Source organism: Melitaea cinxia, chromosome 5, assembly GCF_905220565.1.
Source record: "Melitaea cinxia chromosome 5, ilMelCinx1.1, whole genome shotgun sequence".
In the NCBI taxonomy this organism is placed as follows: Eukaryota; Metazoa; Arthropoda; class Insecta; order Lepidoptera; family Nymphalidae; genus Melitaea; species Melitaea cinxia.
Window position 1 is genome coordinate 6,796,962 of NC_059398.1, and position 14,690 is coordinate 6,811,651.

The 14,690-nt window shown below is 32.0% G+C and overlaps 1 protein-coding gene across 1 annotated transcript; it reads right to left on the reverse strand.

Annotated features, from left to right (window-relative positions):
• Positions 1-220: 220 nt before the first annotated feature.
• Positions 221-13,566, reverse strand: LOC123653479 (putative fatty acyl-CoA reductase CG5065). Its single transcript, XM_045589474.1, has 9 exons — positions 13,488-13,566; positions 8,547-8,743; positions 7,927-8,049; positions 4,698-4,883; positions 3,451-3,646; positions 2,685-2,883; positions 2,021-2,260; positions 816-1,073; positions 221-606 (listed from the first exon to the last, which is right to left on the reverse strand). Exons 2-9 carry the CDS (start codon positions 8,736-8,738, stop codon positions 447-449), a joined length of 1,554 nt encoding a protein of 517 aa, XP_045445430.1. The 5' UTR covers positions 8,739-8,743; positions 13,488-13,566; the 3' UTR covers positions 221-446.
• Between the last annotated feature and the right edge of the window lie 1,124 nt (positions 13,567-14,690).

Below are 14,690 nucleotides of genomic sequence, written 5' to 3' on the forward strand. Positions count from 1 at the left end.
TTGTATTCAATTAACACATTACATAATTAAACACATTAAGTTTAATTAAGAAACCACTTTAAATTTCAAAATATTATTTGAAAAATCGAAAAAAAATCTTTGTGAGAAGTATTCTAAAGTAATTCTGCAATAAGTATACTCTTGCTCTTGTATCGATAACATTTGCCACTGATATAGTCTGACCTCTACTATTATTATCGTATAATGAATACAAATTCTGTGTAGTCGCAAGACTTCTTTACTTATTACACTTTATTTAAATATTAGTGTAAGTATAATAATTATTTAAACATGGAATGACCAAAGTTACAATTGAGTTGTTTATATTAAAATCCATTAAGTCAAAAGCATATAAAGAAGACATATGTCTTTTATATAATTTTATATTATTTGCATTTCTAGTTTAGTTTGGTATAAATATAAATAAGTAAAATTTATAAATCTCTTTACGTGTGTCCAAACACAGCGTTTCCAACTAAAGGCAAATATCTAACAAACGGTCCTCCGTAACTCAGTAGTGTACGTAGCGGTTCAAACAAAATAACCAACCAATAAACAATTAATAAATAAAAGAATATAGACACCAGCAGATCTAACAAGAATAATCTGAAATAGAAAAATATTACGATTAGATTTTTTATGTAAATTTTTAAATTAGAAATTATGTAACGCAATTACATTACGTAATAATTAAATAAGCAACAATAATAACGATGCCGTATTTAGATTTAAATAAAATATTTACAATTATATTCAATTCTAAGTAAGAAAAATGTGTGAACCACCCACCACTATTATTTTGTTTATGTACTCACATATTATTTTGCAGTCTCGCTTTAGGTAGATTCTCCAATTTTTCCTTTAAACAGTACAGCTTACCACCTATCATGCAACTTTCAATGTATGGGCCAACTTCGATAATAGCTAGATTCATCGGGAAAGTAGCGAAGTCCGTGTGATTCAGTTTAGTCGCTAGGGCCTTAAAATTGTGCGTGTCGAACCACCATTCACGAGTTGTAAAGTACTGGAGGACCTCCAGACCGACGGAAATACGATTCTGTATGCGAACCATGCTGAAATATAATAAATGTAGGTATGTTACAAAATCATCATCATAATTACAGCCTATACAGTCCACTGCTGGACATAGGCCTCCACAAGTTAACGCCAAAAATAACGTGAACTCGTGTGTTTTGCCCTTAGTCACCATGTTACAAAATAGTAAGATTATCTTGGCATTTTAACCAAATAAATTATTATTGGAACCATATTTTCATTTTCGATTCATAAGTATACAACGGGATTTTGAGTATTTTTCATTAAACAATCAATCATTTTCGACTACTCAGATTAGTAATGCCGTGAGACACTCAGGGACGTCATTTCGTTTCCATATATATTTTTAAACTTTATCTTCAACTTTATCGTCTTGTAATATATCACTAAATGAAAAAGAAGGACATTACCTTTGTGGCACAAGAGAATGAGGGACGAGACGCAATTGTAGTTACCATTCAATGAAAAAAATAATAATTTGGATCAATTTTTGAACCAGGTGGATGGATAAATTAAAAAGATCAGGCGGTCGGGGGGCGAAATCTATGTTGGAATCTGTTGTTTTTTTAAGATACTAAATTTATGTTTTAATTTCATCTTGTGCATGTTTACGAAGATATTCTGATAATTTTATATCCACTAACTCAAATTTTCTGCCATATTTTGGAATAGGATAGAAGATATTAAATTCTTCCCTTTCTTTACAAGAGGATAAATCTGTGTTAGTGAGACGTATAGACTGTTTCAGTCTAATAATAGCTGATATTTTGTTTTAGGAAGTAAGAACGACGATAGGGTGTAAATTTTCTGCCACTTTCTTGCCATGTAATCATTAAAGGGACGCTCTTGTGAGCCCAAGTTTAGCGACGCATACAAAGTGATATTTTTGATATTTCATAAATATAATAGTATAAAATGTTTTGGACTAAGGATATAAAAAGTGTTACATGAGAGAAATACTCACAATCGTTTCTGCCCAAATAAAAGCATCAAGAAATCTATAAAATATGCCGGAATTATGTGGTAGAAGAACACACACAACTGATGGATTATTTTGCTATGTCTAATATTTCCATTGGGATACCACAGTGGACCTTCAAACGGAAATTTACGGACAGTTGCCTTTCCAATGTCCAAAACTTCTTTCCATGTCGTGTTTCTATCGTCACCTGACGTAAGATTGAAGACTGGAATTTCAGCCGGTCTGTAAATTGTGACACTGCATAATATAATTTAAGGTTTGGAATAAAATTATCTAATTAAAACTTTATAATTATGATTTTCAATGAAGATGTAGCAGAATTTGAAAGAGAAATATTGTTTCAAAATTACAAATATTAAACAAATCACTGGCTTCTTTCAACTTATTCACCAATACTTGCTTATGCGTATAAACATTACGTAAAATATAAAGTTTTAAGAAGATTAAACCAACTCATGAAACTCTTAGTACCAGATGTTAAGCTAACTGGCAAATGTATCTGCATATCGAATAACCAACTTTTATGATTCTTCAGCTTTAAGTGTTAATGTTGAAATGACAACATAATAATGACCTATTCGTTGTTAGTAAAAAACGTATGAAACACCTATGTTAATAAATAAAAATAGTACTAAATAGTTTTTACCTTTCGATTTTTGTGTTAATATAAAATGGTATGAGAATTATAGCATTGATAGCAATGTCCACGGGTATAACCTCTGCATGGTAGTAACCATAGCAATGCATTGTTCTGATAACACCTTTACCAGCTCCGATCATCAAACCAATCGGTCCATTCAGATTGTCTACCCAACCGGGTGTCGGTTCCTTGTATGACGGTGTCACTAAAATGAAAAAATCGCATTTGATTATCATTTTTTATTAATCGACTTCCAAAAAGGCGCAGGTTCAATTCGACTGTTTTTTTTTTCGCAAGTAAAACTTTTTTACGCACGCTTGACTTGGGGAGTGATTTTTTTTTTAGAAATGGGTGGACCGAATTCTATTTTTTTTTTTATTTAAAGGTGGTGTGCGTCATATGGTCCTATTTAAATTTAATTGAGATCTGACAAGTACTTTTCGCGTTATATCTAATAATGCGTATTTACTTGACTATTTTCGACTAGTGCGTTTGTTAATTTTTTCGTCTAATTACGTTGTATAATTAATTACTTGTTGTTGGTTTTTTCATTTGCTAGCAAACAAATTTGTTATAAATAAAAGTAAAATTATCCGCCAACCCGCATTGGAGCAGCGTGGTGGATTAAGCTCTGATCCTTCTCCTACATGGGGAAAGAGGCCTATGCCCAACAGTGGGATATTACAGGCTGAAGCGTAAAGTAAAATTTATTTCAATGCCTTAGAGTTAGTGACTTAGATTATAACAATTAAAAAATACAATGTACACAAACCAATGCTCGGCCGTACTACAACTGCTGGGATTTGAGGGTAGCTCTCTTTTACGAGCGCTTCGGCTAGGCGTTTGGAATAAGTGTACGAGTTTGGATGCTTCTGCATCATAGATGGCGCTAGAACGTTGAGCTGTTCTTCCGACAACCAACTCGCGGCGCGCAACACGTCGTGAGGGTTCGCTGGTGGATCGTGAACCTGTATTTTAAAGTACTTTGGTTTAAATAGAGTTTATATGTATTTAGTTGAACCGAAAGTTGTAGGTGTATAGAACCTGAGGATCTGAACAAACTTTTTTTAAATTTCAGTTTTATTTTAAATTATTGAGTTCTACATTTTCTTATTTTTTTCTATCCTCATCGATGATACAAATAAATCAATACATTTAAAATACAAATACATGGTCGCTTGTTCCTAAAATAAGTTACTTAGTGCTTAGGTTTTAGGTAAAAGCTGTCTGATATAGCACGTATTTTTTTTTCTATTTTTTTAAATATATAACTAGGTCGGCAAACAAGCGTACGGCTCATCTGATGGTAAGCGATTACCGTAGCTTATAGACGCCTGCAACACCAGAAGCATCGCAAGCGCGTTGCCGACCCTATCTCCAATCCCCTCCCCAGAAGCTCTGGTCACCTTACTCACCAACAGGAATGCAATACTGCTTGAAAACAGTATAACTTAGTTGTGATCTTCTTGTAAGAGCAAGAAATGTCCTGCTGTGCCCTACCTTAGAAAATAATCATATCAGAAATATACATATTAAAATAATATATAAATAAATCTTTATATCATGCCCAGACTCGAAGAGGGAATCGAATCCATAACCCCTGGGTCAGAAAGTAGGGCCACAGTAAACTGCGCCAACGGGATAGTCGCAATTACATTATAGTTTGCTTTAAGCACAGTCTAGATGAGTTTAGCCGCTTAAAAGTTTTGTATAAATACGAGGATGACCAAAATGCTGCAGTGAACCTATGAACTAGAATCCAAAATCCAGACTATAGCCGCTAAATTATCAAGTGCCAAATATTTTTTTTATAAATTCAGGTAACTCAGCAATTATAAAAAATATTGCGAGGAAATCTCCGCTACATGCCATAATCTATACGAGCTTACTAATTAAAAAATTCAAAAAAGAAACTATATAATTTAAGTTTGTTGACCAAAAGGTTATTAGCTCAAGATTATTATGATCACTGTTCTTTGAAATTATTTTATTAGCAGTAGAAGGAATAATGAAACTCACCTTCTCAGCCATTCTCTCATAATCTGGGTAACAGAAAGCTGTAGACAAATGCACGAACGCCACGAGATTCTTCATCTTCTTAGCAACGTCGAGCACACGGAGAGTTCCTTTGGTATTCATTTCGAGACCCTCTTTCAGTGGTGCCTCTAAACGAAGACTGGCAGCAAAGTGGAACACTACAGACACCTAACAAAGATGTTATTAGATCTTATTATTATTTTTAAACTAGCTGTGCCCGCAACTTCGTCCGCGTTTAATTTAACAAAATAGTTATTGTTCAGTTCTCAGTCATAAAATGAATAAAAAATCTAAAATAAAAGTAGCCTAACAAACAGACGGGCAGACAGACAAAAATTATAAAAAAATGTTATTTTGGTGTATGTACCGCGTATACATACATGTGAATTTGGTAAAAAGCGGTTATTTTAATATTACAAACAGACATTCCAATTTTATTTATTTGTATAGATGATAATTTTTTATTTAATCTTGAGAAATTTTTATTTTGTTCTTAGTAAGATACCTAATGTATAAGAATCACAGAACTTTGTGGTAAAATCTTGTTAATATCCTTCTGATAAATAAAAGCATCTCCCATTAAATATGTAATTTATTGAAACTGTTGTCATTTAGTCATTATAATTATACCTCTACCTATGCAGTAGGTATTATAGAGTAATTTTTGTCTCCTAATTGTTTTCCTATATGCCGTTTAACTAACTTCTTACACAACAACTGACTTGTAACAACAATACGAGTATGCGCATAGGAAAAAATTTATAGTTGTGTATTTAAACGATTTTTATTTTGCTATTATTCACCTCTTTCGATAAAATACATACACACATATATCCCTATCATGTCCGACGATTTCTTATTTTTACAATTGATTTCTTGATAAAAACGTAATCAATAGTTATATCAAAATAATAAAAAGGTGGTACTGGAGCAATGGAAAATATTGAATATATGATTCGAACTTAAAAATCTTTATGGATACGGTGATAAAATATACATTATATAACACAAACATTATATATTCTATAAAGTATGTAGCATTACCGCAGTTTCTCTTTACTCTAACATAGATAATGAGATATTTATCAGACAGAGTGGCGTAGTTCTGCTCACTTAGAGCGTAGAAGGGAAAAGTACTTTCTCCGCGGCAGTTACTTACTCGTACAAAAATATCTTAATACAATAAGTACAGTAAATTATTTTAACAAAATGAGATCGTACCTGTATACTTAAGTACACGTAAAATTAAGTGAGTATGTCGTTAACAACCATAATCTTATATATAAAATTCTCGTGTCACAATGTTAGTTACAATACTCCTCCGAAACGGCTGGACCGATTTTTATGAAATTTTGTGTGCATTTCGGGTAGGTCTGAGAATCGGCGAACATCTATTTTTCATAACCCTAAGTTATAAGGGGGAGGGGGATTAAGGAGGTTAATAACATATATGGCAAAACAACGTTTGCGGGTCTATCAGCTAGTATATTATATATAAGAACATAGTGCGTCAGCTGTGTAGTTTCGTTGATGTTTATTGATAGTATCTTCTACCTATGTGAAATGTTATATAGAGGATAGGTTTTATTTCTTGATGAAATGTTTTGGATAAACTGCAAACGTTTAAGGCGGTTGTAAAAATTATTTTACAAATATAACGTTACGTTATCACTGAGTAACATATGTACTTTAACGTGAGAAAAGGGAACAGCCAAAATCGTGTATTCCACGCAGGCAAAGTCGCGGGCGAAAAGCTAGTTACAAATTACTAATATAAAAGATGTTCCGTACGGTCTCGAATACCTATGACTCCTGTGAGGTGTAGCAATATGTATATCTTACACACTACTGAGTGATATACATTCGGTACAATCGGAGATTTTTATACTTTGATAAGCGCATTCACACCGATTCAAGTTTTTCTTGCAAGTACATCAGTATAGATTTCGTAAAAAATGTAGTTGATAATTAATTTTGTAAGTTTGTCTATAGGGTGTCTATTATAAAATTCAAAATAATCTTTTAATAATATAAAACCCACAAAAAAACTATTTGTGGAGCTTGTGCGTAGAAATATGCCTTAAACGTAAAAACGTAAACGTAAATTTACATTACATCTACATTCACCATAAATTAACAAACGTATTACATGTGTATACATGTGCAAGTACCAGTATATAAGTGTATAATCTATGTGTGCAAGTAAGTTGTATTGTTTATACACACATATATAGCTAAAAGTGAAATCAAATTTAGGCTTGTGTCGTATATAAAAAATGTCTGTGAGTTCAAAGTCCGTAACCGTAACCGTAACCAGTGTACGACACGCAAGAGAAATGTCAAATTTGACGTAGGTATAATTATGTAAACTATAGACAAAAAGAAGAAACAGATAATATTCAGATCGTTTTCTAATTCGTCACGATGTTATTTGCACTTTTTTATTTTTATATACTTAACATACATGATTAAGTTTTCTTAAGGTTTAACTATCAAAAGTTTCACTATCATGATTCAGCCAGCCACCACGCTGCTCCACTGCGGGTTGGCGGATATTTTTTCAATAATATATTTACAGCTTTTATGTTATATGTTCGTTTTCTGTCCGGAAGATTTCACCTAAATCTTATTTGAAAAATCCATGCAAGAATTCACAACCTTTTTAAAAGTAAAAACCTCTTTACGCACGCTTGACTTGGGTAGTAAGCTGGTGAATGCGTGATGGGGGCGTTACGAAAAGTGTGATCGGTTGAGGCCAACGGAAGTTGTGATCCCTCACAGTATAAGTTAGTAAAGATAGAAAGAGAGAGAGTTACGTTTCGTAAGTTTTACTTCAGTCGTGTGGTCTTAAAGCACACACGTTGTTTGTTGTTGTTTCAAATCTTGATGCTGTCGGAGTTTTAAGATAAATATCTAAACTTTGTTTGAGTTTAATTAGTAAAATTGCGAAGTTTTGTTGTGAAAAAGTAACCAACATTCATTCGTTTATTGAAAACAATGTGTTTGAAGTTTTTCCAGCAATGTGAATATATAATATTTTAATAAACTACACGAATTTTAAATACCTAAATATGTAGAATATAGGTTTTCTAATAGACGGTAGGATTATTAAGACATTGCTCTACTTTTTGGACAAAAAAATATTTCTTGTTTTTTACGAAAAATGTATTTCTCCAATTTATTTAATTAATACTTATGTGATGATACTCACTTCGTCATACATTTTCTCCAGCTGTGTCTTTTCGATGCCAAGGTCGTCGTACATTATGTCTCCTGTAATTGGCACCAGTTTCTTCATGACATGCGGTTTCTCTTCTCTTATTCGTGAGAATAACTGGAAATTAGAATATAACAAGCTTAAATTTTTTTTTAATTTTACATAACGGCACGGTAGACAGTTCCTTTCAAAGGCAACATAAGTCTGTGTTTTAAGTGTTCTTGACATTAGTCAGATTACAGTAGTACAGTGTATTCCTATGTGATTGTATGTACTTTTTATTATCTTAAGTAATGCATGAGTAAATAAAACGGACTCGCAGTGAGAATTTTACCAAGGACGGGCCAGTCACACAGTGTAAATAGTATTATTATTCAAACACTACATTTGTAAGTTTCACACATTCATCAACAAGTTCATAAAAATGAAAGACTGGTTATGTTTTTGTTTCATACATACTTAAAGTTTTATCATGGCTTATTTTACATAAAACTAATTATATTATTTGATAGTATTCAGAACTATAATTACTTCCTACAGGTTAATTTCAAACGATTTCAAAGAACACCAAGGTTAACTATATAAAACAGGTTTTTACTACTTAGCATACATACAGGTAATTTCCACATATCCTCAATCCGCGATTCAGGCGTTTTGCCGCGTTTGCTGCGCACGAGTGCGTAAACACAACCAATGTCAGACACGCTGTACAGAAGTTTCTCTATCAGGACCTTTCCCATTAGTCCTGAAGCACCAGTCACCAGCACCTTTCTTCCTCTGTACCACTCGTTTACTTCTGACGCCATTTTACCTGTAAAGTAATAAACATAAATATAAAATATAAAATTCTTAAGTACCTACTAAAATTTTAGGCTTCCAAGAGCTACGGTATCCGTATCCGCTTAGCATCATACAAAAAAAAAACATTATATACTTTAATTGATACCCATATCGTTATATGTCAGGTAGCTTTATCAACAATTAGCAGCAATCAGCATTAACTTCGTTTCAATATAATACAATACAGTACAGATATTTTATTATTTCTCTTATTTTATTATATTTGTGCAGGTTTGGTAAGCCCTGTCCTTGTTTTTATATTTTCCAGTTATAATGATTACTAAAGTAACGTTACAAGAGTATTTCACTTTTCTGTTACTTGTTATCGTATAAATAGATGTTATGAAGCGTTGTTAGAACCGTATACGTTCACCAGTGCACACACAGCAAATATTAGGTTATAGTTATTATAAACTATATAAATAACATACACTCAGTGGCCCCCGAAAGTAGATAAGTACCTAATCCTTTAACGGTAGTCCAGAAAAACACAACAGAAATACCCAAACACAAAGTTCTATCACTCTTAAAAACAGAGATAAAACATACGAATATTTGCGTTGGTGGTAAAAAACCAGGAGTGATTACCGATTTTAATGTATGCTAATAAGCTTGACCAATTTACGGAGGAGACGGAGAATCACTCACGAGAGACGTCCCAGTCCTCAGCACTAAACATTTAAACTAAAATATGATAATTATTACAATTAATTTTTGGAATGATGTTCCTTACGGCAGGCTTGACATTTGGCTGGGCGACCGAACTGAAAAAAATGCGATACTAAAACCGTAAGAAAAATATATAACGGAAGTGACGTAATATCAGTCACACGACTGTATAATATGACGTTTGTAAAACTAAAATATTACTAGTAAACTTTTTTATAAATTATTTATGTAATTTTATACTTCAACAAAAATAAATAAAGACACATGTTTTTTATTTCACTTAATATGTAGTTTGAATTATTATTATTATTTTGTTTGATTTATTATATTTTACGGTATTTGTTAATTTCCTAAATACTTTTATGTAATTAATATTTGTTCTTTAACTAACTTCCTAACTTAATATGATACAAGATTTTGCAGCCTTTATTACACGATCTGAACCTCATCAAAACTATAATTATATTGTATATAGGTATGACATATATATGATTTATATCGTATATAACCGCCACATTTAGTAATCATTAGACGTCATAAAATACTTATTTAATATGAAGAAATTTCTTTTATTAATTTTGTATTATGAGCGCTCATAATTTAAAATCCTACATCTATTATTGCATTTCTACTCGCTCATTCGCTCGCATTCCATGAACATATTATGTGGTAAAGCAGATTTCTCTCAAATGGGGTTACTCTACGATAGAGTCTGTTACGAAATTGTCAGTCGAGATTGAAATTAGTAAATAAACTTGGCGTAGAAGCATTTTACTCGAAAAATGAAATAAATGAAAATGATTCGCCGAAATGTATTTTGAACGACTGTATTGTCTTTTCATCTTTAGACAAAAAAAAAGAATTATCAAAATCGGTTTATAAACGACGAAACTATGCCCGAATATAGATAAAAAAACATATACGGTCGAATTGAGTAACCTCCCCTTTTTTGAAGTCGGTTAAAAACAAAGTCGCTTTCCGCTGTCTGTATGCTTGGATCTTTACAACTACGCAAAGGATTTTGATGCGGTTTTCTTTAGTAAATAGAGTGTATCTAGAGAAACGTTTATAATTATGTACCTATAATACATGCACAATATACTAGAGGAACACTGATAGTTTTGCAACCGTGCGAAGCCGGGCCGGGTCACTAGTGTGTGTGTGTGCGCGCGCTTGTGTGTGTGTGCACAAAATTAACAAAATAGTGGATATTTTCACAATGAAAAATACAGCAGCTCGGAGCATACTGGATTCATATGCTTGTGCCGTGCCTGTGTCTATCACAAAATGATCACAAAGGATAAAATATAGGATTACATTTTACTACATAAAACATAATTCTACCTAAATACACGTATTTGCTGACGCAAATACCATTGGCAAATGTAACCTATGACAAGTTACCTTGACTTTGGTAAATAAAGCTGTATGACGACGTCAAAATCCATTTTATTGTTCAAATAATTAAATACAAGCTTTTGCTAAATTTGTTATTTTACGTTTTTCGAATTCTTTGTAACCTATTACCCACTGTAGTAAATAAAGGTTATTTAGGTTAACACATACGATCTTATCTACGTAATGAGAAGGATTATAGTTACTTTTAACCTCATGCCTCCCAACTACGAATTGGCTCATACGCAATTTAAGTTTCATAATTTTTGCCGAGACAAGGACTTGATTCAATAAATGTGATGTGTGTGATTTATTTTAATGAAGGTGTCAACTTTAGTTTTAAAAAAAATATTGAATATCGATTGAAATCTAACTGTTATATCCCGTAGGTGTTTGTTATTCTAAGTGACTTTGTATAGCTTTGTTAAGAATCACAATTCATAAAACAAATCTACAGAAATTAAATCCTTCTATTGAGAAACGGGTTGAGTTAAACAAGAATTTAATTTAGTTGTTTTACCTTCATTAGTATATCTTAATATATATAAATCTCGTGTCACAATGTTTATCCTCAATGGACTCCTAAACTAATTAACCGATTTTAATCAAATTTGCACACCGTATGCAGTTTGATCTAACTTGAAAGATAGGCTATATTTTATTTCGATATATACTCAAGTTAAAAAAAATTAGGCGGTACGAAGTTCGCCAGGTCGGCTAGTATAATTATAAGTCAAAGTAGTACTTATAATTATAAGTCAAATGTCAATTTTAATATTCATATCTCAAGTTTTAAAATGAATTGAACGTGCGAGGGATCTTCTTACATGTGGTATTTTTTGATTTACTGACACGTCTAACTAAATTTAAATACATTAGTACCTATACAAACAATGACACGGATTTTTTTGTTTCTACTTCAACTTATCGCAGTCCAATGCTGGACATAAGCCTCTCCAAGTTCGCACCAAACATCCCTGTTTTCCGCAACCCTCGTCCAGCTACGTAAGTAGTAGTAGTGGTAAGTCAATCACAGACTAAAACAGAGTAGCAATACTGATTGCAATGGACTAAAACAATAGTGATTTTTATAATTATATCTTTAAAACCTTATAGGTATAGGTATTCAGCGAAATAGAACTTTATTTCCTTATTATATATTTTTATTAACTAGCTTTTTCTTTTAATGTCGTTCAAAATAAATGAATAGGAAATATTTCAACAGCACAAGTTAACAAAATGTAGCGATGTAGATAATGCAATTAATTCGTAGACACAAAGCATAAAGGTTAAACCTAAGACCAGTCGCAGCGAATATTGTATATAAGTACTATCATTTTACTGATTTGGCTGATTTTGATCTTGAAATATTTATCGAAGTTCAGGGAAGGTTTAAGCGATGAGAAATAGAATAAGCTGTGACACATTTGATGTCTTTTGTTTTTGTTTTTAATTAATTTATTATAAGTTATTTAGAAATAAAAAAATTGACACTTGGCTGTCAAATATTTATAGATGCGTTCAGAAAGTCTTTTCACAAATATCAATAGTGTTAATAGGTATAACATGAGATTATATATTTATGTATGTTTACTGACATTACCGAGAGGTATTAGAGAGAAAGTGCACCTACACGGGAACCGGATCTCTGCTACCTATAACAAACATTACATGAGCACATTTCTTGCCCTACTGACTGCGGGAGAGTCTGCTGGTTTATTGTCTTGGATCTAATTAATCTATTTCATTGATTACAAGTTACGTTGCGTTTTTATGTTAAATATTCCGTTTTGGAAGGAGACAGTACCAATCAATATACGTAGGGTATTAATGTTATACTGCGTTCAAAGTAAGGGCAGCACTAAAGAAACAGTCAATATATATGACAAGTAATAATGTAAACAATTAAAAAAAAACTAGCCATTAAACCAATCAATCAATAAAAAAAACTGAGTGTCCTTTTCGTCTTGATATAGATAACAATTATAATTAACTACTGTTTATTGTAATTTATTTCAAACGCATCACACTCTAAACATGGTTAACGTGAAAACAAGTTCCCATATAAAGGAGTTATTAACAAACGAATTCAAACTTAAATAAAATTTGTACATTTTTAACTTAAAAGTTTAAATATATTTCCGCGCACTTTTGGTTACACATTAAATACTTACTTAAAAAGCACGGCTAGGCTATCGTAGAAAATAGTTATCAAAATATAATTATTTCAAACAATTTATTTTCCTAAAAAACTAAACTATTATTGCGATAACTAATTTTAAACTTTTCCAACACACTTTACCTTAGTTACTATTTACACATTTCCCTTAGTCTTAGTTGCGTAATCGAGTTAATGAAATCCAATATTATGAAGTAATACATAATAAGTACATAGTTGCATTCACAACTGTTTCTCACTTAAAGTTTACAAATACATTGCTAAACATAATTATTGTCTTGCAGAAATATGCTAGCAAAGAGTTGACAATAAATAAAATAAAGTAATTTAAAAATAATATTTATTTTATCGCTACTTTTCTATAAAGACCAAACAGTAATAGTTTTGTGTTAATATAATAATTAAGATAACTTACCCGTAATTTAAAATAATAAATCAAATAAATATACGTAAAATAAATTAAAATGCTTACCGAATAACTATTTTTCTAAGAATAGACCGTTAACTTCGCTATGCGTTCCGCGCGGACGCAGGCCAACTGGCGCGCTATTGTATAACTTGTATACTCACTCGTCTGACTGCTGGTAGGAGATTCATAGTTGCGTGCAAAGTACATACAGCTCCGTAACACTTACGCGAAATTACCTAAGCACTTCAAATCATGCAATGCTTTTTTATAATATTCTGAAAACATTTTATTACTAATTTCACTGATTTTGAACAAACTTCCAAAAAGGGAGAAGCACGCTTGACTTGTTTAGTAAATCGGTGAATGCGTGACGAGAGCGTTACGAAAACTGTGATTGGGCGAGACGAACGGAAGTTTAGAGATATTAGTTAGATGCAGTTAAAGAAGTTTTACTTCAGTCGTGTAGTCTAAAGCACACTCGGATTTTTAGATATGCTACCTCAGAACTTTTGACTGGGTTGACCGATTTCAATATACCTATATTTTTTATTTATTTAATGGTGTTGCGTCTCATGTTGTCCCATTTAAATTTATTTGACTTCTGACTAGTACTTTTCGAGTTATATCAAATAATGCGTACTTGGCCATTTTTTCGTCGACTTACGTTGTATTATACCGTATAACTTTTCACTGAGTATACCGATTTTGATGATTCTTGTTATGATCGAAAGCTGATGCTTGCCACGTAGTCCCATTTACTTTTTGAGCAACCTTTAATAGCGTGTATTTACTTCTTCGTGTACCTACTATTTATTTTTTCGTGTACCTAACGTTGTAAAACTTTGTGGATGTATTTGAAGTCGGTTTTCTTGTTTCGTTTGCGAGCAAACACAATTATTCCTGTAGAAATTTATTAAAACTTTAAAAGAATATTAGTAAATAATATAATTATGGAAACATTTAGTCTTGTGAGTAGTTCTGGTACTTTAATTTTTTGCGATCTTAAAGCTTCTATATAACCTATAGAAAGAAAAGGACATAACAGACATTTACAAACTTATAACTACAACGTTCAGTTTATTCAAGTTATGTATAATTAATACCCATATTAGAATAATCTTTTTTTTTTTGTTAACCACTAAAATCTCTGCGATTGTCGTCTTCGACACAAAGGTGGAGAAGCTACGGTATTGCTTGCGCATGTGCACCCGTGCCTTGCTCCACCTGAGAGAGCCCGTCATAGGGCATACAAGCATTATTATGCTT